This window comes from Oryza brachyantha, chromosome 9 (assembly GCF_000231095.2).
Source record: "Oryza brachyantha chromosome 9, ObraRS2, whole genome shotgun sequence".
NCBI lineage: Eukaryota > Viridiplantae > Streptophyta > Magnoliopsida > Poales > Poaceae > Oryza > Oryza brachyantha.
Window position 1 is genome coordinate 12,982,140 of NC_023171.2, and position 26,281 is coordinate 13,008,420.

The window sequence follows — 26,281 nt, forward strand, 5'->3', positions numbered from 1 at the left end:
CAACAATGCAGAACTCCTTATTTTCCAAATTAAAAGGATGGGGGAAATCCTCTTTTCCTTTATACATATAAAACATAAAATAAAACAAGAAAAAATAGAAAACAAAAATGACCAACCTTATCATGATAACATCAGGATGACGTGTCATTTCGTCTGGACACGGACATCTCCGGTCTCCATCAATTCCTCCTTAACTAGACCGACCAGCCCCCGACCCGAGTGGACATCACCATCCCCCCTCTTCCCCTCTCGCTGACCGCCCGGCCCCACCACGTCAGCCTCCCCCTCCCCCTCCCCGCCCATGGCCTTCGCGCCGGAGGCGATGGATCTGGAGGCCTCCCCGCCGCCGCCGCCGCCGCCGACGGTGCTCTGCTCGATCTGCCTCGACCCGGTGGCTTGCGGCGAGGGGGCGAGGTCCACCGCGCGGCTGCAGTGCGGCCACGAGTTCCATCTAGGTCGGTCGCTCCTCCCCCTCCGTCCTCGTCCATTTCCCCACCTCCCCGCTCGCCTCTCGTCCGTCGTCGAGGGTACGATACTTGGGATGGATCGGATCGGGTCGCTGTAGCTTGGGCGGGCGAGGTAGCGGACGATTGATCTCGCGGCCGACGGAGCAGGGATTGCGCCTTTTTTGGGGGGTTGTCTACTTGTCGGCGTGTCTGGGGGGAGCCTGAATTTTGCGAATTGTGAGCGGATTCCGGTGCTGTGGATACGGGTGATGAGCATGATCATGGTGGTTTGTGATGGGCTGGTGTTGTGCGTCCCAATTCGAGGGATTCTGCTCCTGCATGGGTGATTGCGTGATGATGGTGATGGTTTATAGGGGAGTGAAGCTGGATTCCAGTTGGATTGCTAACCTGTGATCACAGAACGTCGAATTGGCGCTGAATTCAGTGGTTAGGTGATTAATCCCGGAGTGGTGGTTGAATATCCACCGATTTATTCTGCATGCTCGTTGCAACGTAACTTTTTGAGTTGCATTATATATTCTGATATGATTTGGCATGCTTGAGTTTGATTAACAAAAATTAATTAATGCAAACTCCTCAAACATTCTAATTAGATGACTATCTTGTGGAAATGTTGATAGCAGTATTATGCTCATAGGTCAACCTGGTAATGCCATAACTTGTGGTACTCTGCCACTTGTATAGTTCATATTTCAGGTCAATGTTCAGAATTGCATAGACATCTCTTTTGTATCCGTCATCTAAGAAATAAAAGACACTGTGATATTTAGCATTGTGCTTTCCTACTATACGACACTATTTTCCTAGCAAAGTAATATGGGTTTAAATTAAATCTGAAATTTGAAGAATGTGTTGTTGCTTACTTTGACTTATGACAAACGTCTTTGCAACTCTTGATGCATACAATTTTGTTGTTTACACATATGTGGGCTTATATATCCATTTATGTAGGTGACTTCTTACACATGCAAACTAGTTGCATGCATATTTTTTGTACTCCATATATACTGTTGAACTAAATATACATCATTTCTTGTTTGCTACTTGGTAGACTGCATTGGATCAGCATTTAATGCAAAAGGAGCGATGCAGTGCCCAAATTGTCGGAAGATCGAGAAAGGCAACTGGCTCTATGGAAATGAACGCCAACCATGTAACCATTCTGATACAGATGGCTGGCTGACTGGTGAAACCTTTGAATACGTAAGCAAGTGCCAGATAATTGAAATCTTTTATATGGAATGACAATATACTGTATCTATGATGATGAATATATAGTTTTATTTCCATTCACAATTTCACATGATGAAAAATGAAAAGTATACATTGCCAATGGAAAAATAGGTCTGTCCCAAGATACTGCAACACCTTGCATGCTACAAAGCCAGCTTTTGGCTGTTTTATGTGTCAAATGGCTAAACTAACTTTGCATGTTTAATCCCATAAAAATTCTATGCTGCAGTTAAATCATGACCTAAAAATGGCTATGGTTACTCTATGCTTATTAATCAGGGTTGCATCAAAATTTTATCCTGGTGTTTCTTGGAAAATAGAAATCTAGTTTGAAGGCATTAAAAAAATGCTAAATGGATTTAAGAGATGGCGTGAGCTTGGCTTTTTCATTGACTAATAATTTTACCCATATCCTTTATTGAAGTTGCAGGATTTATGTTAGTCTTATTTCTAAAGCAAAATGCATTTAGTTATATGATATTTTTAGATGTAATAGAAAAATGGGAAGTATTTTTTTCCTTTTTCATATTTCCTACAACACCATGGTCTAGCCTAATATTTAACCGTTTCTTGTCTGGACGTAATTTCAGCCATTTGAATTTGGGTGGTGTCCCTTCGATAGTTTGACACCATTGACCTCTGTGTTTGGGTAAGTATTTGTTCTTGTCCTTAATCCATAAAGTTTTTAAAGTATGATCAAGCCTTATTATTGCACTTAAGCTCCTTTACAGATTAGAAAGTTCTACACATCAACTTATCATATGCTGAATTTGGTGATGTTTTCTTGATGCAGGGAAAGTGAATCTCAGCCCACTTCTTGTAAGTGTGCTGACCCTTCCCTTTTAGTTATTTCATTTCTTTTTCATTTCATTTGTTCTAATGTTTTCCTGTTTATGAAAAATAAACAGTTCTAGATTATTTAAGAGTTCTGCATGGTTTTCATCATCCAATGTATGCGCCTTCTAGTTCTACTGCCAGCACTGAAAGTATACCATTCCATCAACGTCTAACTGGTACGGAAGGTCATGCAACTACAGATTTGAGAAATATTCAAGTTTTCCATGAAATTGAGCCAAGAAGCCATGAGAGAGAGCAGCAGTATTTAGGTAATCTTCAAATGCCGGGAGCAGTCAACCATTCCACAGCCCCACTTGGCATACCAATACCAAGATATGATGGCAGCAACCAGCAAAGATCACGACCACATATGCATCCTCATTCCTTATTCCACAGGTAAGTCTTTACAAGTATTCAAAAATTTTAGTTTAGAGATGTGTCTCTAGGTGAGTAGGTGTATTTGCTGTCTTGGAGCAGGATAAATCTGCCACCAAACTCCCAGTATGTAAGGGAGTTGGTGACAAATTTATGTACATGAATCCAATAACCTGCAATGTCTCGAACAAATAGTTGAATCACAGATCTAGAAGAACACAAATCGTGTATCGTGCTATGGTTATCTGTCTCTAACTGTCACTTAACTAACAATGCCAAGAAATAATCGCATGGAGATTAATTAAATCTATTTCTACAATGTGAATTTATGCTCACATTCGTCATTCACTTTCTTTTTGTGTTGCATCAATTTTCCATGCTGACCTTAAAATTTTGATCAATGCAGGCCGACAGCTCGCAGAGTAAGCAGTCCTGTTGCACATTTGAGGTCAACAGCTGCTGTGTCTGAAACTAGAGGCCATGGTCATGGTATGGCAAGTCATATTGCTCAACAGACAGTCCCATCATCCATGGCAAGCAGTCCACAACCTCCGACCAGAAGGGTTCGTCCGAGGGCTTTGTCAATCACATCTTTCATTGCAGCCTCATCGTCAGCTGAGACCAGAGGCACTAATGACTTTCCTCTCACTGAAACTGCAAGCATCACAAACAGTAACCTCCGTAATCGTGTGGGTGCCCCTAGACATGCCAATCAATCATACAGCTGGAGTTCGGAGACCTTCTGGCCGCCAAATGGAGAACCTCACTGGTGGAGTGCGATGGCCCCTGTACATAATCAATCTTATGATAATTTTGGTGGAAGATCAGCCACAGAGCTGCTGTCCATATATGGTGCACAAAATGGTCTACCTACTCCGCGATTCATGTGAATACTGTTGTTCCCCCATTGTGTGTATATCCCGGAGATGGCCAAACATTGATTTTATTTCAGCAAAGAGTGCGTAAGAACTAAGAACTGAGGCTCCAGCGTCAGGTACTCGGATTGCTGTCGTCAATCATCATCTCATGTTGATGCTACTGGTATTTCGTACCATTGTGGTTTTCTGGAAGGCAACCTCATGTTAGTTTCTTCATGTGAAGAAACAATCGTCTCGGTTTAAGTGACAATATTGTTCGGAAATCTTATATATGCTAGTCCGGAATCATTGTTTGGAGGAAAATGCTGCTGAAATGACGTTGTCATTGAACCATAATATTATTGAATGAAATGCTTCTGCTGTTTATGTTGAATCATCCAAACTTTCATATGCTTGGCCATCTTTAACTACATCTGTTTAGAGCATCCTCAACAGCTAATCTAAATTTGGTCATCTATATTTAGATGATCATCTAAACTAGTTTCATCCTTTATATCTCTTTGTACTCCACTAGATCATTTATATATGACATCCTCTATATTTCTTTAGAGTTAGAGAGATCATCCCCAAATATAAAGGTTCTCTCTCCTAATATGGATGATAATAGATGATAGGATTGTCGTTTTATTGGAGCTCAATTTGTAGGTTTTATCCTCTATTTTCAGGATAGAGGATGAGATAGATGAGTTGTTGGGGATGTTCTTACTTGTTTTGCTGCTCCTTTCTCCATAGCATTCAAATCAAAGTTTAGAAAAAAAAAACTGCAATCCCAATGCAGTCCTTATAATTTCAAATTCAAGCTGCCGAGGAAACCAAAATTATATATATAATAATCGACATATTACATCACACAATTTGACAATAATCTAAAAGACAAAAACTGACACGGTGATCTAAACAAACCAGAGAAGAAGATACCATCTTAAAACCTACATCCATGGAACTTCTGCTATTTTATATATACCCCAGGTCTTTATTCGTGTCGCGTTTCTTTTGGAGATGAAGAGCTTTCCATCACTGGGAGTAGGCCCCGCCGCCGCCGGCGGGCAGCGCCACCGGCCGGAGCTCGCCGCCGCGGAGGAATCCGGCGTACCACCGCGCCGAGTGCCGCTGGTACCTGGTCCTCTCCGGCGAGGCGAAGTCGACGCCGTAGAGGCCGAAGCGGAGGCGGTAGCCGAACAGGTACTCGAACACGTCCAGGAACGACCACACGAAGTAGCCACGCACGTTCGACCCGTTCCTGCACCCAGTTTTCAAGCAAACCAAAAAAAAATCAACTTTCAAATTTCACCGCGAATTCTATGGCAAAATTTGGATCCAGGCGTTTCTTTGTAAGTTGCTTTAAGAGTTTTTAGTTCGATCGGCTGTGAATGTATGTATATACCTGATGGATTGAAGCGTGGCCTCGATGTAATCCTGCAGATATTGCGCCCTGAAATCGTCGTCGTCGGTGTTTCCTCCTGACGGGTCAGGCTGCCCCGCGGCTCCTGAACACAAGCATGGCAAATGCAGGGTGAGTACACAACACAGAGTTCTTTTGCGATGATATCTATCGGTAGTAGAATCAATCTGTACTGTTTATATTTTGCAATGTCACCTTAACTACTCGTAGCAAGAGTAGAATAATTTTTTTCCTTGCATTAGAACTTATGAGTTAACAGTTGAGATTATTTTTACTGGTGATAGTACTAGTAGTAACTAGTGGTAGGAGTAGAATATTTTTTTTCTGCTTGTAGTAGAACTTATAAGCCAACGGTTGACATAGCTTTTACTGATGATAATACTAGTAGCGACCAATGTAAAGGTAGTTTAGCATGTATTATTATATATGAACTGCTGTAGTAAAACTGTTTGATCAATTGATGTTCTTTTCTGTTTGTCAGGTCAAGTTACCGTTCTCATGGATCATGACTGCAGGGTTCTTGTATTTCACTTGGAGATGCTTGAGCATTTTCTTCAGAGCCCACGGGGTCGACGTCATGAAGTTGCTCCTCAAGCCGAGTGGGAACTGCTATTGTTTAGTTTTTCGCCGTCGAAAGAAAAAGGCAAATGCTTCAGCTATGATGGAAGTGCAGGTAATCTAGTACTAAATTCTGAGATGGATATTGTCAGAAAGTATAAGTTCTATTGGTGAATACCTTGTCATTTGACTTCAGGTATGGTTCTGCAAGAGAAAAAGGGAATATTTGTACAGAAGGTTAGGTTCTCCATTGTCAAATTTCATTATATTGAGACATAATAAAATTTAAATTTGATCTTATTTGGATACTTACGGTCATATTTTACAGCTGCATCACCCATGTAATCTCTCAGGCTCTGATCAAGTTTGCTAAGGTCAGCTTTCACATAAATGGCGACATAGTGGTTAAATCCGACAAAATCAAAGGATCCAAGTACTCTCTTTGATTCTTCATCTGTGAAAGATGGTAGCCTGGACCCAACATTCTTCCTCATCACTGGAGGGTAGTCACCATACACCAAAGGATGCATGTACCTGTGACACACAAACACATGATCGTACATGTAAGTTACACAAAAAAACTCCTGGCATTGCTGTGGAACTTGAGGACTAGAACATTACAAACCATCCAATGTGGAAATCATTCATCCTTGCAGCTGCTGCAATATCTTCAGGAGCTTGCGTCCCAGGCTGGTACCACCAACCGAGCAATGTGAGCCCAATCTGTCCTCCTTGAGTGGCCTGATCAGCAAGAGAAATGTTAGATTCTATATCTGAGTTTGATCATCAATCTTTCCTCTAAAAAAAGATGACATTGTTTTTCAGACCTGGTACTTATCTCTATAGAGGGACGCTGCTGAGGAATGTGCAAGAAGAAGATGGTGTGCTACTATGTATGGCTCTGTGGTAGAGTTGCCATTGTCACAGCTGATACCAAAGGGAAATGAGCATCGCCGTGGCGGGAGGATTCCTTGGTCGTATCCACCAATCGGCTCGATGTTAGGCTCATTGACAGTGCTCCAGTGCTTCACTCTGTCACCAAAGTTCTTGAAGCAGACATCTGCGTATGCTGTGAAGTCTTCTCTGCAACATGGCACAGGATGCAAAAGAAGTATTATTTCAGTTCCTACGGAAGTAATTGCAGTAGGAGAGGGGTAGCAAGAAAGTACATAAATCTAGGACTAAGCATCCCGTTGTATTCATCTTGGAGAGCCTGAGGAAAATCAAAATGATATATGGTTACATGAGGTTGGATTCCTACATAAACACAAAAACATGGATCAGATATATTTTCACAGATTAACATTTCAATATCGCAAAATTAGTAGCAGTTCAGATCAGAGATTACATTCACATACCATGGCTCACAAGTTCATCTATCAGGTTGTTATAGTATTCCAGTCCCTTCGGATTGATGGCTCCTCTCCCATCTACATGAGGTAACAATTGAATCATGTGAACTGTTAGCTTTTGTAATACACTCTCTTGAGCATGTGATGAACTGATGATACTGTCAGTGTGGCCTTACCAGGAACAAGCCTAGGCCAGGAAATGGACATTCTATATGCGTCAACGCCCATCTCGTGCAAAAGCTTTACATCTTCCTGTTGTCAAAGACACACAAAAATAAATGTTGCAAGTTTGAGATAGTGCTCTTAATATGGTTGGGATGATAGTGCTCTTAATTTGAAAATCCTTAATCAGAACTATGTCCCAAGATCTTGCCTTGTACTTATGATACTGGTCTGCAGTTACATCAGCGGTTGCTCCGTCAACAGAATAGCCTGTGGAAATTGGAATTAGAAAGTTCTTGTAAGATTTAAGCATTTGAAGATATGGCATAGGTATATATTAAATTTCCACAAACAAATCTTATGCCAAATTAACCTGCATGAGCGAATGTGTCCCAAATACTAGGCTTTCTTCCATCCTCTGCAAATGCACCTTCAACCTGAGCAATTTTGCAAACGTTCAGATCAGTACCATATGCTATTCAGCACTCTAAAGCTCAGGATTAACCACTCTGGATCAACATGCTGAGTAGCTTGAGTATTGTATGATGCGCCACCATTTTGAATATTCACAACCTTTTGAAAGAATTATGCTAATTATCTTCCATCAGTAAACAGTAACTGAATTTGCAGCATGACTACTAATTGAGTGTGATTACTAATAATCTTCTCTCACAGATTTAAATCAAAGTACACATCTGATACCTTCAGCACAATGCATCTGGCCAAATTCCCTACCTCCAAGACTAACTCATATGAAAAGTAACGATAGCAACGTTGTTCATCTCTGCGCTATTTTTCAAATACTAACAACAGAATTTCGGGCCATGGATTCTCTGAATCTGCCAAATGTCAGTTCCTTGATTACAACCTGATATTGACAAGATACAGTGACGTAATCTCTCTCTCTCTCTCTGGGGCAAGAAGATGCCAAACGGAAGATGCAGGAAAGAGCAATGCAGTGAAACCGAACTGTCAGTCTCATCTTTTCGTTACTATTTCTACTTAGAGTAGGTACAATATAGCAGGCTATAAGCCAGTTATAAACATATTTTAAAAAGATTTTAGGGAGAGAGAAAGGAGGTGAGCTACTAATTTATAGCCAGCTGCACACAGACTCCAAGACAAAATGTGTGTATGACATATGAGACCATGTATTGATGTTTTATAGGTAACTATTATATGAATTGGCTATTAGATTGACTATAGATGAATTGGAGCTAGTAGTTGGCTATACTATTGAACTTGCTCTAAGCCGAAATTTAATTTTTTAACCTTAAATTTAAAGTTGATTTTAGATTTTTTATCATGGTTTATTTTTCATTCTGTGCTTTTAGATCATTATAAGTACAAATATATAAAAGTTACATTCATAGGTTTTGTAAATATACATTTCGCTTTTTCCAAAAAAAAAATCAAACGGTGAGGGCTAGAGATAGCCAGTAGGACGGAAATCGACATCCATATATGTTTTGTCTTCCAAGTGGGAGGAGGAGACAAATGCGTCTTCGTCATAAACAAAGCAAGATTGTGCACTAGAATCCACCAATCGCCGATAAGACGTATTCGGTGACCGTTGTTTGATTGCTCCTTGTGCGGTAGCAGTTACCTTAGGACTAAAAGAATAGTAGTAACTCGTAATATGAGTAGAAACGAAAAGCAGAACAGATTCTAGAAGAGCAAATGGCCGGCCCGTTGTGTCAAACTATGACTGATAGCAAATTCCTTTTGGACATAAAAAAAAACAAGAACAAGAACAAGTGGCAATCAGCCAACCAGCAGAGTTAACTAAGGCAGATTCATGGACTCGGGCACACAGACTTTTGGGTCTTCGCCCACTTCGCGTGCAAAACGTCAACTAGGTATTACGATGGTTGAAATTTACTGCTACTGTCTCCATTTCATGACGTAAGAGGTTTGATTTTTAGTTGTAACGTTTAACCATTCGTCTTATTTAAAAGTTTAGTACAAATATAAAAAAATTATAAGTTGTGCTTAAAGTTCTTTTGATAATAAAGTAAGTCACAAGTAAAATAAATGATATTTTCATAATTTTTTAAATAAGACAAATAATCAAACATTATAAGCGAAAAGTCAAACATATTATATTATATTATGAAACGAAGGGAGTACGATCCATGACATACATACTTACTTGGGCGACAAAGGAACCAAAGCCTTGGCTTTCAGCATCACCAGTTCATAACTCACTCTTCAGTACAAAACAAAGGTAAATAAACAGATGTTCGCGTCAAATGCAGGAATTTTCTGCATACCGACAGACTCTCCTTCCCGTCTGTACTTCACGGGGATGGTTACTTTTCATGTCGGAGTAGTGACGTAAAACGACGAGTCATCAAGAGAGTGACATCTTGCATCGATCGAATGGAGGAGGATTACACGAAGAAAGAAGAAAGAGCTAGTGCTGTAAAGTTCGCTAGGAAAGCGAGGTTTTTGATTAAAAAGGTTGCTGTGAACAGTTTCTCTGTTTGTACCGGAGGACAAGGCACCACGAATTCGCTATCTGAGGGGTTGTTTAGTGTTTATCTCAATGCCATGCCACATCGGATGTTTGAACATTAATTTAAAATATTAAATATAGACTAATTAAAAAACTAATTTCATAAATGAGAGGTAATCCGCGAGACGAATTTTCTAAGCCTAATTAATCCATAATTAGAGTATGTTTACTGTAGCATCACATAGACTAATTATGGATTAATTAGGCTCAATAGATTCGTCTCATAAATTAGTCTAAGATTATAGATGTATTTTATTAATAATCTATGTTTATTATTTGTAATTATAATAAATGTCCAAACATTCGATGGGAACGGGGGCTAAAGTCCCAAACACCCTGAATCGATGAAATTTATGTGATTTTTGCACAGGAAATGCAAGGACAAGAACAGTACAGTACAGGATAGTGGCAGTAGGGCATATTGACGAACAGTCTGCGGTCTGGCACAGGCGTTGAAATTTATGCTCGTGACTCTGAAAATCTATCGAGCAAAAGATGATCCTGAAATGATATTACATCTATTTCTTTACCCTCCCTAAATTCATATAAATATGTTACGGATGAAACAGAGTTACTACCAGAATATTTTATAACATAAAACGGTGAGAGTACTGGTTAACCGGTGCCATAGATTCATTTGGATTTGAATTTAGTTACAGCTTTGGTGAATCATATTTAGTTACGAAGCAGAGATGTGTGCATCAGAATAGCTATCAGGTTGTTTGATTCAGTTGGCGCTGAATAAAGAAGTGATCTTGGAGTGGGATGACCACAGCACAGGTACCTGATAAGCGGAGGAGCCGGCGCCGAAGACGAACCCCGGCGGGAAGTCGGCCTTGGTGATCGCCGCCGCCGCCGCTGTCGTCGACACGGCGGCGAGCAGAACCGCACAGCAGATGACCGCCTTCGCCATCGCTCGGCACGCCGCCAGGTGTAGCGGAGCCGCCGTCGTCTGGCTGGCTATCTCTCTCTCTCTCTCTCTAGCTCTGCCACTCGTCACGCGCGACGTCGTCGATCGCCGGCGCACGTACGTACGTGTTCGTCTCGGTCTCCGGCAGCGCGCGGCCCGGCCCGGCCCCGCGCTTGGGGGGGGGGGGGGGGCGGAGCTTTATATATAGAGGCCCGCGCCCTGGTTCGCTGGAGAGATCTCGGTGGCGAAGTGGGCGTCTTCCACCGCGCGCGACACTGCCCTGCCTGCCGCTAGCGTCCACCGGGCGGCCGACGTCGTCGCTGACGCACGCGAGGGAAGGTGAAGCTTCGCTAGCTAGCTATACTAGTCTCTAGGCTCGCTCGCGCGCTAGCTCGGCCGGCCGGACTTGGTGGGCGCACGTGGCGACACCGGCGCCGGTCGCCGTCGCCACGCGCGAGACCGGCGGTTCGGACGGTACCGGTTGGCGCCAGCGTGGCGTCTGCAATCACGAATTGTGTCCTCACAAACTTCGGTTTTAAGGGCCCTCTCTACGCAAGATACAATTGTCTAGAGGGCATGTCATCTAAAAATATTAGAAAAAATATTTAAAACTAGAATAAAACATTTATCTATTGTTATTTTCTAAGATCAGTCCTAGTGAAAGTTTTATGGACAATAAATAGAGTATCATGTAGGCATTTTTTATGATGTGACAATATATTAATAAAGAAAGAGATAAAATGAGTTACATAAAGATGAAACTATGTATGCACAGTTAACTAGACAGCTTATATCTTGTATGCCGGTACCTCGTAATATCAAATCGTTTCTGATCATTGAATCTAACAGTACACATTATACTCAACTAGATATAATAGTGAGAAACGATTTGATATCTTAAGGTAGCGGTACCTCAAGGTACTGAACCGGAGCAAATCTCGTATATGTATGTATTTATGTAAACAGACCAGAGTCCAGCTTTTTATTAAATATTAAAGCAGGGATGATACTAGTTTTACAATAGGCCATTTTTAGTTTTCAAAAACTTTTATCAAAAACATCACACCGAATTTTTGAATACCTAAATAAAGCATTTAATATACATGAGCATTAAAAATAATTACACAATTATGGGGGAAATCGTGAGGCAAAAGATTCTTTCTGCCCGCAAGTAAATTCAGGTCTTTTGAGTCAAATTAGGATGTGATTAGCCATAAGTGCTACAGTAACCAGCATGCCTAATGACGGATTAATTAGACTCAAAAGATTTATCTCGCGGTTTCCAGGTGAAATTTGAAATTTATTTTATAATTAGACTACGTTTAATAATTCAAATATGTGTCCAATAATTCGATGTTATGTTTTTGTAAAATAAAAAGATTCGCAATAAACTCAGAATAACAGAAAACATCGCCTTCCAACTAAAAGAAGCACGAAAACACCAGCAAGTCCAGCTAATATATTACAGGCGACCAATAAAAATCTAGCGACCTTTTTTCTGACAATCCATGATCTTACATCCTAGAGCCGCCTTACCGTGAGTTGGAGGGCTGTGATCCAGCATTCTAGAACTTCGACTTCCTCCTCTCTCAGCAACATCTTTCGTGGTAAAAGAATACAAATCACCCGGAGGGGCATATTCGACGAAGAGTTAGCAGCCAGATCTCGAAATACCATATCATTTCTTACTGGTCAAAGTTACTACTAATAAGCGGTAAAAGACAGAAATAAACTCTATACAAAAATAACTCCATGAGGCAAAAAAAAAAAGCAATCAACAAAATCCTCAAAAACGACTAGAATTTTTCTCCCACCTAAAGCATCTTTATAAATACACCGGACAAAACTAAAATTGAACACTGAAATAAAATGTGAATGGAATCTTCATAAAGTTTACATAGCCGACAGAGCTATGAGCCTTCCCAATTCATTCTTTAATGAAAAATATGATTAACATATAATTAATTAAGAGTTGAAAAATGTATTACATATATATATTAAAGAAAGTTTTATATAAATATTTTATACAAAACACGTCATTTAGCAGTTTAAAAAATATGCTAACAGCAAAATACTCTCTCCAAATCAAGTCATCCCAGAAAAACAAAGGTTAAACATGCGCCTAAGAGCAAGTTCAATAGTATAGCCAACTACTAACTCCAATTCATCTATAGTCAATCTAATAGTCAATTTATATAATAGTTACCTACAAAACATCAATACATGGTCCCATATGTTATACACACATTTTATTTTAAGCCCGTGTATAGCTGGCAAATTAGTAGCCCATATCTATTTTCTCCCCTCTTATCTTTTTAAAATATACTAATAGCTGATCTGATATATTGTACTTGCTCTAGCTAGTCGACAATGCGGCAGACACACCCATACGTGCCGATGTACACGTAACTGTTTTTTTCTTAAAAGAAAAGGAGAAGATAATGTCAGGCACAGGGAAATGCAGCCACGTGGCAAGAGTGCGTGCGTGGACCAAATTGGTCACCGTTTCTGGCAAATTCAGGTGGTAACAAGAACCATGACGAGAGCTGTGTAGTAACGCAGGTGGCGCACACACCGGAGTGCAGCTCAACTCGGTGACCATCTCTGGATGTGGCCGCTCTCTTCTCTTCTTTTCGTGACTAGGTACCCTTTCACTCGTAGCTTTTCGCTAATATTTATAACCTAACATTTAAATATTTAATCTTAAATTTATAGTTGATTTTTAAAGATTTTTTATCATAGTTTATTTTTTAGTCTTACTTTTAGATAAGTATAGATAAATTATTTTTTATTTATAGATATGTTGTTAACTTTTTTCACTTTGCAATTTCTCGTTCACATTATATCCCGACCTTTTTCCCCAGAAGGGCAAGAAGGTGGGTTCGGTAATTTTTAGTTTTCACTACTCCTTCACCCAAAAAAAAAAGACTCGTCAATTAGAGCATCTATGAGAGATTGTTTAAAATTCATCTCTAAAATTATATTTATGAATTAGACTAAAATATATCTTTAATAGATTATCAAATACATTTCTAATATTTACACATATCTAAAACTAGTTCTCTTGTATCCTAACTTTAGGATAAAAATATATGTTTCTAATAATTCAGTTTTAGATTTTTGTCAGAGAAGTACGTAATTTTTATACCTAATATTTTTCTAGATAAACCTAATATAAGTTTTTAAAAAGTAAAATGTTAATATTCCTAGAGATGCTCTTGGTATTCAAAATTTATCCTAAAGTATTATTTAGAATATTATTTACTCATCAATCGCCTTTTCTTTTCGTCGTTCCTCCAGTTACCCTCCCCATCACAACCATACAGAGGGTCCTAGGACCTATATTCAATTTTTGTCGGCCCATATTTTCTCATAAACATCCTAGAACGATAAATGTAATATTGATACGGATGTGCCAACCTGCCTCAAATCATTTATAGTCAAATAAATATTCAATTCATATTCATACCATAGTTACATATAAACATATATTACATAATTAATCTTCAGTTTCACATATCATACGTACATTTGTTTTGAAGTCCATGCTACAGATGGTTACAAATCTATAATCCACCGTTCTTCTCTCTTGTCTTCTTATAGTTGGTTTATAGGGTGATATTGTATCTGCTCTAAGCAGTATGCTTGATTGACTTGCGAGCTCTATTTATTATAGGATCCACGTGTCGGTAATCGAGTTGAGTTGAGTCCATTACGTAGAGGGTTTGAGCTTCTACTTTCAAACAGAAAAATAAAAAGGTATATAAATTTAACCTTCTTATAAAAACATGTGTATCAAATTTTATGCTAAAAGTTTTGACCTTAATGTAACAGGGCATTAGGAAATATGAAAAATACAATATCAAGAACTATAAAAGGAAAAACTTTATGGTTCTTATCGATACTGCCATATTTTATAAAAAATTAATACCTTAATGTACACAATAATATCTAGAGGAACTAAATTTCACAATAGAGAATATGATAACTTCTAATATATGAGTCCGCCTATGAGTCCGCCTAGTGATCAATTTTTTGAAAATTTTAATTCCGTCACTCAAATTCAAATTCATCAAGTGTTGTTGGATGATAATTTGAAGGCATGCATGCAAGTTAAAATGCCCACACACGTCCTTTACCCTAGCATCTATGCATTGTGCGCGCAAAAAAATCAAACACGTGATCGATAGCAAAAGTGGTAATTATAATCTTATGACTACAAAAATAGTCCTTATTAGAACAGCCAAGAAAGAAACTAACTTGCCAGCATTGGCCTTGAAGATACCAAAGAACTTAGAAAAAAATAGGAGAAGTGCCATCTTCTTGTTGAGTACGTCTCCTCCTCCTCCAAACTCACAGTGAGACGTACGGTTTCTCCGGCCGGAGCTCGCCGCCGCGGAGGAAGCCGGAGTACCAGCGCGCCGAGCTCCTGGCGTACCTCGTCCTCGCCGCCGCGGCGAAGTCGACGCCGCACAGGCCGAACCGCGCGCCGTAGCCGAACAGGAACTCGAACCCGTCGAGCAGCGACCACACGAAGTACCCCCGCGCGTCCGATCCGTTCCTGCGACGCCGCGACGGCCGCCGCCCGCCGGCGAAAAAGCTCTTGAGCTTAAGCAGATCGAGCCTGTCTTTTCTGAACATTCAGTGAGCAGTGACAGTGTATGAGGACTCACCGTATGGACAGGTACAGAGCTTCCAGGTAGCTCTGCAAGAACTCCGATCTGAAGCCGTCGTCGTAGTCGATCTTGCCCGGGGCCTCCGGCCAGTCTGGATCGCCTGACAATTTGATAGCTTAACACAAGTGAAAAATTGGTGCTGTACTGCGAACTGCAGAGAGATTTCCATTCCATGTCTTGAGAAATATTAGCTCGAGAATTCAGATCAGTGGGTTCTTTGCCTACCATTTTCGTGGATCATCACCGTGGGGTTGCCATACTTGAGTTTCAGGTGATGCAGCACCTTGCCGAGAGCCCAGGGATGATACTCAAAGTGCACCTACACATGTTGCATTCAAACAACTTTCAAAATCTGAATTTTTTTTTTTTTTGGTTCTCCCTGGTGCCTTGACACATTTTCTGAAACAACTGTGCTGACAGTTGCAGCTTGATTATCTATATAGCAAACTCGTTTAAATCCTCGAGGGGCCATCATCTCGGTTTTTGCATGTTGTATAATAGTTATGAAAAAAATGACAATATAGATTGATCTTTAATACAAACATGCAAGATCAAATTTTATTTCTATAAGTTGCAACAAAAAAATAAATATGAATATGTGCATGCTGACCTGAGTTTAATTTGTTGTTTTTATTACAACTAACATATGCTGAATTTGGACATTGTGGAGTAATATATTACATATAAATCTAGTATTTCAATTTTTTATTAATTATTTGGATGTCATGCAAAAATGAGATGATATCTCCACGAGTGATCAAAATGCATTTCTTATCTATATACCTCGTCGAATCCTTCTTCAAATGGATCTGCACCAGATGAACAGCAAGTCAGCTCGGTTAATCTAATGCAGATGCAATGTGCAAGCCTTCAAACAGAAAAAATTAAAAAAAAACAATGCAGCTGGCTTGTAGAAATCCATGGTCAATGCAAGATCAAGATGCAGTTAACTGATGCGTACGTGGTTCAGAGAGCATTACTTTGAACACCTGCATCGACGAAGTAGTCCCGCAGTCGCTGGTCGTTTGCGTCGCTCGACTGCACACGGACAACGAAGTAATGGTTGATGCCGATGAAGTCGAACGATCCACGTATTTTCTCCAAATCGGATGCCGCTATGGATGGCAAGCGAGCACCTACGCGACTCCTCATCAACGGAGGGTAGTTTCCGTGCACCAGAGGATGCATAAACCTGCGTTTTTTTCACACAAGAGAGCAGTACAGTATAAAATCACGAGAAGTATAGACTCCCTCCGTCCCTAAATGTTTGACATCATTGATTTTTTTTATACGTTTTATCATTCGTCTTATTTAAAAAATTTTTGCAAAATATGTAAAGCTATATACATGCATAAAAGTATACTTAACAATAAATGAAATGATATAAAAATAATTAATAATTATATAAATTTTTTGAATAAAACGAATGATCAAACTTGTATAAAAAAGTCAACGACGTCAAATATTTAGGGACGAAGGCAGTAGTTACAAAGTATTGGGTGTAACACTACTTAACATAATGAATATGGATATGTGTAGTGTCACATGCAATACTAGATAGCTATATTTGGAACAAAGGGAGCATATAATTGAACTCTCCTAGTCCTCGAATTTTAATAGTCTTTAAGAGTATTAATACTCCAGGGTCAACCATTGAAAAATACTCTTACTTTAGAAAGCTTTGTATGCCTATACATGCTCGGCCTACGTAAACCAGAAAAATAAACTCTAATAGATACTTCTTTCCATGAAACTTACATATCATCATTGATATAATAACATAGAAATTCATTATTGCCAATAGCTATTTCAAGGGAAAATAATGACATGTTAGCCACTACAATTAGTATAAGCGACCAACAGAGACAAATACCATAACGTAAGTCTAAAATAAATGAAAACATTAAATTTGAAGCAAAATTGAGACTACAAATAATAGATGTTTCCATCCAACTAGTAATACAAATTTATTGAAATGACAAATGGACAGGAAGCATGTATCTAAAAAGTGAAACTAAAATTACTGTGAGTTGAAAATTCAATCCAGAATGAAAACTAAAACTTCAAAATTATAGGAAAAACTACATCAGTATAGCAGTTTACAAGAGATATGTAAAGAACCAAAAGCTAATATTAAATAGCCAGTAGTTTAGTAAATCAAATTAAACACAATACGGAGAATGCAAAAATTCTAACAAAAAAGTTACCGTATGTATATTTAATTTTGAATTAACATATGGCCAGTGAGGTGCATGGGTTGATGAGTAGTGAGTATAATATCAGGAATAGTTTCATATCGTAAACATGTGGTCTTATGTTTGGAAACAAAACTGAGTATATACATCATTTGAGTTTGTCATGAGTGTATTTCTTTGGGATTTGAGACTTTCAAGTACTACTACAACATTTGAAGTACTCACCATCCAATTTGGAATTCATTCATCCTCATTGCAGCAGCTGCATCCTCTGGTGTGTCGGTTTTGGGCTCATACCACCAACCCATGAGAGTTAGCCCTATCTGGCCTCCTTGACTTGCCTGTTGCCATGCCCAAATCAGTGTTGATGTTCTTGACATTTTGCAAGAAACATTACAGATTGAACAGTAATAATTAACTATGACTTATGACCTGGTACTTCTGCCTGTACAGAGACACTGCTGAAGCGTGAGCAAGCAGCAGGTGGTGAGCTGCAATGTACGGCTCCGTCGAGGAGTTCCCGCCGGTGCAGTTCGTGCCGAACGGGTAGGAGCATCGCTGCGGTGGCTGATAGCCGCAGTCGTAGCCGCCGATGGGCTCGATGTTGGGCTCGTTCAGTGTGACCCAGTGCTTCACCCTGTCACCGAAATTCTTGAAGCAAACCTCGGCATAATCCGTGTAATCTTCTCTGAAAATACATGGTAGATTAGAACATGTCAACACGATCCCTCAAAGAGAATTGCCTGATTTGAATCCATTTGTCACATAGGATTTTTTGGAGTTTTGAGGGGCCCTACATGAATCTGGGACCGAGTATTCCACCGTACTCATCCTGAAGGACCTGGGGAAGATCAAAGTGGTAGATGGTGACATGAGGTTGTATTCCTGTCAGACATTGCAGAATATGGGTCCAGATTAATCAAGTTTCAAGAAAGAAACAAAAGAACTCCATAAGTACAGGTACAGCAGTTTAGAGTTGCATATTGTCCATGTAACGTGTACCGTGCATTATCAATTCGTCTATCAGATTGTTGTAGTATTCCAAGCCCTTGGGGTTGATCTCTCCTCTTCCATCTGAATTATTTGGAACTCACTGTCAGAAATGTTCGCAAGATATTCAGTAGTATCTTATTCGTGTCCACCTGGAACAAGACGAGGCCAAGAAATAGAGAATCTGTATGCATCCAGGCTCATGTCATACATAAGCTTTACATCCTCCTGACATCATTGAGGGGAAAAAAAAGGCTAATCTTATTATAGAATTTGTGTCATATCTGAACTTATCACTGCACAAGTGCAGCACTGATCGACCTTGTAATGGTGGTACTGATCTGCTGAGACATCTGCAGTGGAGCCGTCGGTCGAGTACCCTGTCATAATCATGGACAAATTTATTACAGAACATTTGCAACCATGTCCAAAGAGTATGCATGAGAAAATTGTTCAAGAAGATATCATGATATATCTGTTTAGACCTTGATGAGTGAAGGTGTCCCAAATGCTGGGTTTCCTCCCATCCTCAGCAGCTGCCCCTTCCACCTACTCCAAGTGTTGCAAAGTTGCAACAAAAAATTCAGATCTTGAACAACTACAGAGCTCACACGAGTGCAAATCTTTGCAACAGACACAAATAATGACAATACAGAGACAAATCCGATGCAACAAGTTCAGTCTGCGCTATCTACACAGGTTTCGTCCAAATAAAGGAATCAAAGAACCAAAAAAGTCTCAAAACAAAACGAGAGAGAACACATCTGAGCACGAGCATCTGTGAAGTGTGACTGTGTGAGCTGCATATGATGGATGGATCGAGCGTGCGTGCGTACCTGGAAAGCCGAGGTCCCTGCGCCGAAGACGAACCCCTCGGGGAAGTCACGCCGGGTGAGCGCAGAGCCGCCTCTCGCCGCGGCGGCAAGCAGCAGGAGGAAGAAGACGACGGAGGGCACGGGAACCCGCATCCCGGCGAGCTCTCCGGCCGCCATTGCTCTCGCTCGCACGCAGCCGAGTAGCTGGGCTGCCTGGCTGCCGGCGTGATGAATGAAGTAGCCGAGGCGAGTGTGATTAATTCTTCTCGGTGTTGGGCGGGGCCCACTTGGCCGAGTTTTCTTGCACCACGTGGACGGCATGCGCGTCCAAGACGAACCATCCCTCGTGCACCTGCATGGCTGCATCCCACTGAACACGGCGGCGATCGCCGTCGCCGGCCTAGCTCGCCCCATCCCTCTTCCGCGGTTCCGCCTCGGCCAAACACGCTTCCATCTTTTACCTTTTGTTTATTCTTGTAAATCAAAAATTAAATTTTCAATCGTACATTTGAAATTAATTTTTAAAACTTTTTACCGAAAATTATTTTTCAGTCTTGATTTTTAAATAGCTAAAAATATGTATATAAAAGAACTTTTCTAAATTATTTTTTTTACAATATGACATTCGTTTTTTTACATGAAACACCCCAGCTATCGTCCCGTAGACCTGCCACTCGCCCGTTATTTTCGAGAATATTAGCTATACCTAAACTAGATAATTACACCATTATATTCTTTTAATTTGAATTATCCATGCTGTCAATATATGCAATCTTGGAGCTTTTTCATAGATTTCTTTAGATAATGTGCTCTTCCTAGCTAAGCCAAAAGAAGTTTATCAAAATATTTTAAACATAGTTCTAAAAGTTAATGTGTCAAGAAAGCTGGAGGAAGTATTAAAAATGTATATGAGTAATCAAATGGGTAAGAGAAAGAACATATTTGGGCCCTAAATATAGAAATGGACTGCAAATTGTATAAAGTTCATTTTCATCGTAATAAACCACCTCTCTAAATTTTACTACCTCCGTCCCATAATAACCTCATTTTTTGTTTTTCCGTATTTGACCATTCGTCTTATTTAAAAAATTTATACAAAAACTTAAAAAAATTAGTCACGTATAAAGTACTATTCACATTTTATCATCTAGTAATAATAAAAATATTAATCATAAAAAAATTTCAAATAAGACTAATGATCAAATGTTGGACAAGGAAAAACGAAAAATAAGATTATTATGGGACAGAGGTAGTAATTAAACTTAATAAATTTTATAATATGAACACAAGTATAGAAATTTTATATATGAGTTTATAAATACTAAATAGGTAGATATAAAATCGGTAAAATGTATAGTACCCTTTTCATATCTAAATTTAAATGATTAATTATTTTCGCATATATCATACTCAAATATTATGTGTATGTATACAAGGATGGGTAATAGATACCCGGTGGTAGCCCTAACGTGGGCGTGGATCCATGCCTCGGAGAAGGAGACGATCAACTTTGGTGTACGCGGTGGTTTTGCTACATGTTGGATCACCGTGAAGGTCTATACCTTTTTTAAAAGAAGACAAAAGTAGTGGCTGTGAGTACGTTTCACTGCCTACTTTTATTATAAATTTTACTTACCTCATAATTTTTTAATATTAAAAACCAATCGAATCCAAAAGGTAAGTACATAGAAAAATCCTGAAAACAAGATACGTACTGCTCCGAAATAAGATCATTTTTCAGTTTTTTGATACAATGTTTTAACTCTTCGTCTTGTTTGAATTTTTTATGATTAATATGTTTATTCTTACTAGATGATAAAACATAAATAGTACTTTATGCGTGACTAATTTTTTAAAGTTTTTTTACAATTTTTTTAAATAAGACGAATGGTCAAATATTGACACGGAAAAACGAAAAATAAAGTTATTATGGGACGGAGGTAGTAACACATCTGATAGAAAATATAATTTTATATATTTTAGAGTAATAAGGGCATTCGCAACCCAATAACTAGGATGGTGTTAATAATATTAAATAAGTAGACATCTAGGATGAAAGATGATGTGACAAGTGAATAAATGAGGAAAGAGAATGAAACCATGTATTGCATGAGACATGGTTTCTACACAACATTCAAGATATTATGTGAGATAAGTAGCATTAAATTGAAGCATGTAATAGTGGTGTTTACATTAGAAGAGTAGTGTCTAGTACTAGTTTCTTTATAATATAAAGTTTATAAAAACTATATCTAGTGTTATGGGTTAGGAATGCCCTAATGTACCAGTCCATACCTAACAATAATGCCTATAGGCACCGGTCATAGATATCACTGGTGATATACGTGCATACAATCCTGCCACATAGCCGGCATGCACGCACACCTATGGCAACGGCAATCAGATGGATCGATCCATGTCACACCCACCAGACAAGTTCATATACACCCACCTGCCAATCAGATGCCCATGCTCGGCTTTCACCCCCCATCTGACAAGTTCATATACATCAGATGTAATTAAAAAGTTACTACCCGGCTCATAGTAATTTTATTTTTATCATTCATCTTATTTAAAAAATATTTAAAAAACTAAAAACATTAGTCACGTATAAAGTATTATTTATATTTTATCATCAAGTAACAATAAAAATATTGGTTATAAAAAAGTTTTAAATAAGACGAAGAATCAAAACATTGTATCTACAAACTGAAAAATAAATTTATTTTAGGACGACAATAGTGAAAGATCCAATATCAAGTGTTATTAATAAGTGGTGAGACTTCAAACATAGTAATCCACCATTTGTGATACGGATTATGTTTCTCCGCAAGTACATTGGGTCCACCTGTCAGTGACAAAAATACGGTACATTGCGGTAGAGAATCACAATTCCTATGGTGCTAGATAGAAGAACTACAGACGTTTCTATTACAAATATGGTAATTTCTATTACCACATTAACTTGCCAGCATTGGCCATACATCTTCTTATCATCTTATGTATCCTAACTCAGGATGAGACGTACGGTTTCTCCGGCCGGAGCTCGCCGCCGCGGAGGAAGCCGGAGTACCAGTGCGCCGAGCTCCTGACGTACCTCGTCCTCGCCGCCGCGGTGAAGTCGACGCCGCACAGGCCGAACCGCGCGCCGTAGCCGAACAGGAACTCGAACCCGTCGAGCAGCGACCACACGAAGTATCCCCGCGCGTCCGATCCGTTCCTGCGACGGCGGCCGCCGCCGGCGAAGAAAAAAAGAAGGAAGAATTAGTTTAGCTTTGAGCAGAGCATGTCTGAACATTCAGTGAGCAGTGACAGTGTAAGAGAACGCACCGTATGGACAGGTACAGAGCTTCCAGGTAGCTCTGCAAGAACTCCGATCTGAAGCCGTCGTCGTAGTCGATCTTGCCCGCGGCCTCCGGCGAGTCTCCGACGCCTGAGCAAGTGACAGTTGATAGCTGAATCACTAGCAGCAATGGCGCAGTGCTGCGAACTGCAGGGAAGCTCACATATCTAGAGAAGATAGCTCGAGAGTTCAGATCAGTGGTTGATCCGTTGATCTTTGCCTACCATTTTCGTGGATCATCACCGGGGGGTTGCCATACTCGAGTTTCAGGTGATCCAGCATCTTGCCAAGAGCCCAGGGATGGTACTCAAAGTGCGCCTGCACAGGGTGCATTGCAAACAACTGTCAAGACTGAATTTCTGTTGCCTTGACACATTTTTTTTCTGAAACAACTGTGCTCATTGTACCTTGTCGAATCCTTCTTTGAATGGATCTGCACCAGATGAGCAGCAAATCAGCTCGGTTAATCTCATGCAGATGCTAACTTGCAAGCTTTCAAACAGATTTTTTTTTTTTTGGCAATGCAAGATTAGTTGGTCTGTGGTTCAGAGATCATTACTTTGAGCACCTGCATCGATGTAGTAGTCCCGTAGTCTCTGGTCATTTGCGTCGCTCGGTTGCACACGGACAACGAGGTAATGGTTGATGCCGATGAAGTCGAATGATCCACGAATTTTCTCTGAATCGGACGCCGTTATCGATGGCAAGCGAGCGCCTACGCGACTCCTCATCAACGGAGGGTAGTCTCCGTGTACCAGAGGATGCATAAACCTGCATTTTTTTCAGACCAGTACGGTATAAACAGCAAAACTGAATGAATATTAAAAAAGTGGTTTCATATCGCGAACACGTGTTGATTTGTGTTTGAAAAGAATTTGAGTATATAAACATCGTTCTAAGCTTGTTGTGAGTGTATTTTTTTACAGCTGCTACAATTGAAGTACTGACCATCCAATATGGAATTCATTCATCCTCGTTGCAGCAGCTGCATCCTCTGGTGTATCGGTTTTAGGCTCATGCCACCAACCCAGGAGGGTTAGCCCTATCTGGCCTCCTTGGATTGCCTGTTGCCATGTCCAATCCGGTGTTAATGTTCTTGTATTTGTAAGAAGAGCAATTTTACCATCGTAGAAAAATTATTTATACTAAAATTTTATGCTTGAAATTTTGATAAGTATAAAGTGTTTCGAGGTATCAAAATTAACACTAGAAATTGTGTTATCTTCGGATACCTTTTTAAAAAAGAATGGTAAAATGACTCTTGCAAGAATCAGGAGGACAGATTGAACAGTAGTAATTGGTTATGATTTATGACCTGGTACTTCTGCCTATACAGTGACACTGCTGAAGCATGTGCAAGCAGCAGGTGGTGAGCCACAATGTACGGCTCCGTCGAGGAGTTCCCGCCGGTGCAGTTCGTGCCGAAGGGGTAGGAGCAGCGCCGCGGCGGCTGGTTTCCGGCGTCGTAGCCGCCGATAGGCTCTATGTTGGGCTCGTTCACTGTGACCCAGTGCTTCACCCTGTCACCGAAATTCTTGAAGCAAACCTCGGCATATGCCGTGTAATCTTCTCTGAAATTGGAACATGTCAGCATGATCCCTCACAGAGAATTGCCTGGTTTGGATCAATTTGTGTCGCGAAATTAAACATTCAGCTTATTACATTGGATTTTTGTGGGTACCTACATGAATCTGGGGCTGAGTATTCCGCCATACTCATCCTGAAGGATCTGAGGGAGATCAAAGTGGTAGATGGTGACATGAGGTTGTATTCCTGCCAAACATTGCAGAAGATGGGTCTGGGTTGATCAAGATTCAGGAAAGAAAAAAAAAATCATAAGTACAGCCATAAGAGTTGCATCTTGCATATGGCCCATGTAAGGTGTACCGTGCAGTATCAATTCGTCTATCAGATTGTTGTAGTATTCCAAGCCTTTGGGGTTGATCTCTCCTCTTCCATCTAATTAAACCATTGGAAGCTCAGTGTCAGAAATGTTCAGGACATATTCAGTATAAGTTTCACGGTGTCAGATTATTTATGCCTACCTGGAACAAGACGAGGCCAAGAAATAGAGAATCTGTATGCATCCAGGCTCATATCATACATAAGCTTTACATCCTCCTGGCATCATTGAGAATAAAAGGTAAAAAAAAAAATTGATCTTGTTATAGCTTCACTGCAAAACTGCAGCACTGACCTTGTAATGGTGGTACTGATCCGCTGAAACATCTGCAGTGGAACCGTCAGCAGAGTACCCTGTCATCATCATGGACAGATTCATGTGTAAAGAGTATCCAAGAAAAAAGAATTTCTAGAGCAAAAGCATATAGGGAGATGATATCAGCATCCATCTGTTCGGACCTTGATGAGTGAAGGTGTCCCAGATGCTGGGTTTCCTCCCATCCTCTGAAGCTGCCCCTTCCACCTACATCAGGTGTTGCAAAGTTGCAACAAAAAAAATTCAGACATTGAAATAGATTAAGAAAAATGATAACACATAAACAAATCCGTTGCAACAAGTTCAGTCAAATTTCATTTCATGGATATGCACGGCCAAGACCCAAAACCCTAAGAAAGAAACACAGAGAACATATCTGCATGAGCATCTGAGAAGAGAGCTGCAGATGATGGTCGATGGATGGATGGTACTACCTGGAAAGCCGAGGTCCCTGCGCCGAAGACGAAGCCCTCGGGGAAGTCACGCCGGGTGAGCGCAGAGCCGCCTCTCGCCGCGGCGGCAAGCAGGAGGAGGAAGACGGCGACGAATGACAAGGAGGAGGAGGGCGCGAGAACTCGTAGGCCGGCGAGCTCTCCGGTCGCCATGGCTGTCGTTTGCCCCCAGCCGAGTAGTAGCTGTCTATAGCTGAAGTAGCCGAGAGAGAGTGTGATTCTTGTTCTGTGTTGCACGTCGGCCACCCATTTGGACTCTCTTTCTTTTCCATTTGACGACTTCTAAACTATATTTAATTATTTTTCTTATTTCAATTATTAATTGTTACTTATTTTATTATGATTTATTTTAGGACTAGATATACTTGAAACATAATTATAATTTTGTATATTTACATAAATGTTTCAATTAACAATAGATTTAAAAATCAATAGCATTAAATAAAAAATGAGTGAATACTCGTTATTTTGGATTGTGTCAGTATTGGATGGACCCACTCGGCCTTGTTTAGCTTCTGAGCCCACTGGAACCTGGGCACGACATGCCATCATCATTGTTTCGCTAAAATAAGCATAGGGGAAACAATTTATTAATAATTTAAAATGTTAATATACAGATTAAACTTTTATATACATATTTTTAGCATCAAAAACTATAAACTTAAAAAAAACCTTAAAATCAACTTCAGTCATAAAATTCTAAAGTTTTGATTATAAAAATAAACATGAAAAAAAAGGGAAGTGCGTAGATGGCATGCGCATACACTGCCTGGCCCTTCCCTCCTCGTGTGCATTGCATAACATGGCGGCGCGGCTGCTCGTGCTTTTGGTGGTACGATGCCGTCGTCGGAGAAGGAAGTGCAGGAGCCGTCCGTCCCGGGAAGAATCCATTGCCTCGAG

General features: G+C 40.1%; 4 protein-coding genes across 5 annotated transcripts; 1 reads left to right on the forward strand and 3 right to left on the reverse strand.

The window, feature by feature from the left end:
- The first annotated feature begins 278 nt into the window (after window positions 1-278).
- Window positions 279-4,166, forward strand: LOC102719898 (E3 ubiquitin-protein ligase RFI2-like). The gene is made up of 6 exons (XM_006661359.3): window positions 279-455; window positions 1,519-1,670; window positions 2,291-2,349; window positions 2,494-2,519; window positions 2,609-2,933; window positions 3,319-4,166. The coding sequence occupies exons 1-6, from the start codon at window positions 302-304 to the stop codon at window positions 3,800-3,802; spliced, it is 1,200 nt and encodes a 399-aa protein (XP_006661422.3). The 5' UTR covers window positions 279-301; the 3' UTR covers window positions 3,803-4,166.
- Window positions 4,167-4,591: 425 nt separating this feature from the next.
- Window positions 4,592-10,781, reverse strand: LOC102720180 (beta-glucosidase 31). Its single transcript, XM_006661360.3, has 13 exons — window positions 10,567-10,781; window positions 7,638-7,701; window positions 7,476-7,534; window positions 7,279-7,354; window positions 7,109-7,180; window positions 6,920-7,007; window positions 6,578-6,833; window positions 6,376-6,491; window positions 6,064-6,284; window positions 5,929-5,954; window positions 5,684-5,798; window positions 5,175-5,277; window positions 4,592-5,030 (listed from the first exon to the last, which is right to left on the reverse strand). Exons 1-13 carry the CDS (start codon window positions 10,693-10,695, stop codon window positions 4,805-4,807), a joined length of 1,551 nt encoding a protein of 516 aa, XP_006661423.1. The 5' UTR covers window positions 10,696-10,781; the 3' UTR covers window positions 4,592-4,804.
- Window positions 10,782-14,901: 4,120 nt separating this feature from the next.
- Window positions 14,902-19,545, reverse strand: LOC102705942 (beta-glucosidase 32-like). The gene is made up of 13 exons (XM_015841298.2): window positions 19,390-19,545; window positions 19,039-19,102; window positions 18,875-18,933; window positions 18,706-18,781; window positions 18,566-18,637; window positions 18,361-18,448; window positions 17,996-18,251; window positions 17,789-17,904; window positions 16,349-16,560; window positions 16,152-16,177; window positions 15,594-15,687; window positions 15,366-15,468; window positions 14,902-15,253 (listed from the first exon to the last, which is right to left on the reverse strand). The coding sequence occupies exons 1-13, from the start codon at window positions 19,543-19,545 to the stop codon at window positions 15,046-15,048; spliced, it is 1,530 nt and encodes a 509-aa protein (XP_015696784.2). The 3' UTR covers window positions 14,902-15,045.
- A 2,566-nt stretch (window positions 19,546-22,111) lies between these two features.
- Window positions 22,112-25,617, reverse strand: LOC102720460 (beta-glucosidase 32-like). 2 transcript variants are annotated; one of them, XM_006661361.3, is made up of 13 exons: window positions 25,364-25,617; window positions 25,073-25,136; window positions 24,909-24,967; window positions 24,757-24,832; window positions 24,599-24,670; window positions 24,397-24,484; window positions 24,027-24,282; window positions 23,660-23,775; window positions 23,280-23,482; window positions 23,119-23,144; window positions 22,936-23,029; window positions 22,699-22,801; window positions 22,112-22,588 (listed from the first exon to the last, which is right to left on the reverse strand). In XM_006661361.3, exons 1-13 carry the CDS (start codon window positions 25,532-25,534, stop codon window positions 22,381-22,383), a joined length of 1,536 nt encoding a protein of 511 aa, XP_006661424.3. In that variant the 5' UTR covers window positions 25,535-25,617; the 3' UTR covers window positions 22,112-22,380. The 2 variants fall into 2 exon arrangements, with proteins under 2 accessions (XP_006661424.3, XP_015696785.2); XM_015841299.2 differs by having other exon boundaries at window positions 23,271-23,482.
- Between the last annotated feature and the right edge of the window lie 664 nt (window positions 25,618-26,281).

Bases quoted from the DNA above. Each gene is read 5' to 3' on its own strand.
- LOC102720460 (XM_015841299.2), bottom strand. From the start codon at position 25,534: ATGGCGACCGGAGAGCTCGCCGGCCTACGAGTTCTCGCGCCCTCCTCC. The intron at 23,483-23,659 runs GTCAGTACTTCA...AAAAAAATGCAG, and splicing joins AATGAATTCCATATTGGATG to GTTTATGCATCCTCTGGTAC. The intron at 22,802-22,935 runs GTAGGCAAAGAT...TCACTTGCTCAG, and splicing joins GGTGATGATCCACGAAAATG to GCGTCGGAGACTCGCCGGAG.
- LOC102705942 (XM_015841298.2), bottom strand. From the start codon at position 19,545: ATGGCGGCCGGAGAGCTCGCCGGGATGCGGGTTCCCGTGCCCTCCGTC. The intron at 17,905-17,995 runs GTCATAAGTCAT...GCATGGCAACAG, and splicing joins TGTACAGGCAGAAGTACCAG to GCAAGTCAAGGAGGCCAGAT. The intron at 15,469-15,593 runs GTAGGCAAAGAA...TCAAATTGTCAG, and splicing joins GGTGATGATCCACGAAAATG to GCGATCCAGACTGGCCGGAG.
- LOC102719898 (XM_006661359.3), top strand. From the start codon at position 302: ATGGCCTTCGCGCCGGAGGCGATGGATCTGGAGGCCTCCCCGCCGCCG. The intron at 2,520-2,608 runs GTAAGTGTGCTG...AAAAATAAACAG, and splicing joins TGAATCTCAGCCCACTTCTT to TTCTAGATTATTTAAGAGTT. The intron at 2,934-3,318 runs GTAAGTCTTTAC...TGATCAATGCAG, and splicing joins CCTCATTCCTTATTCCACAG to GCCGACAGCTCGCAGAGTAA.
- LOC102720180 (XM_006661360.3), bottom strand. From the start codon at position 10,695: ATGGCGAAGGCGGTCATCTGCTGTGCGGTTCTGCTCGCCGCCGTGTCG. The intron at 6,834-6,919 runs GTACTTTCTTGC...GCCATGTTGCAG, and splicing joins ATGCTTAGTCCTAGATTTAT to AGAAGACTTCACAGCATACG. The intron at 5,031-5,174 runs GTATATACATAC...AACTGGGTGCAG, and splicing joins GCCACGCTTCAATCCATCAG to GAACGGGTCGAACGTGCGTG.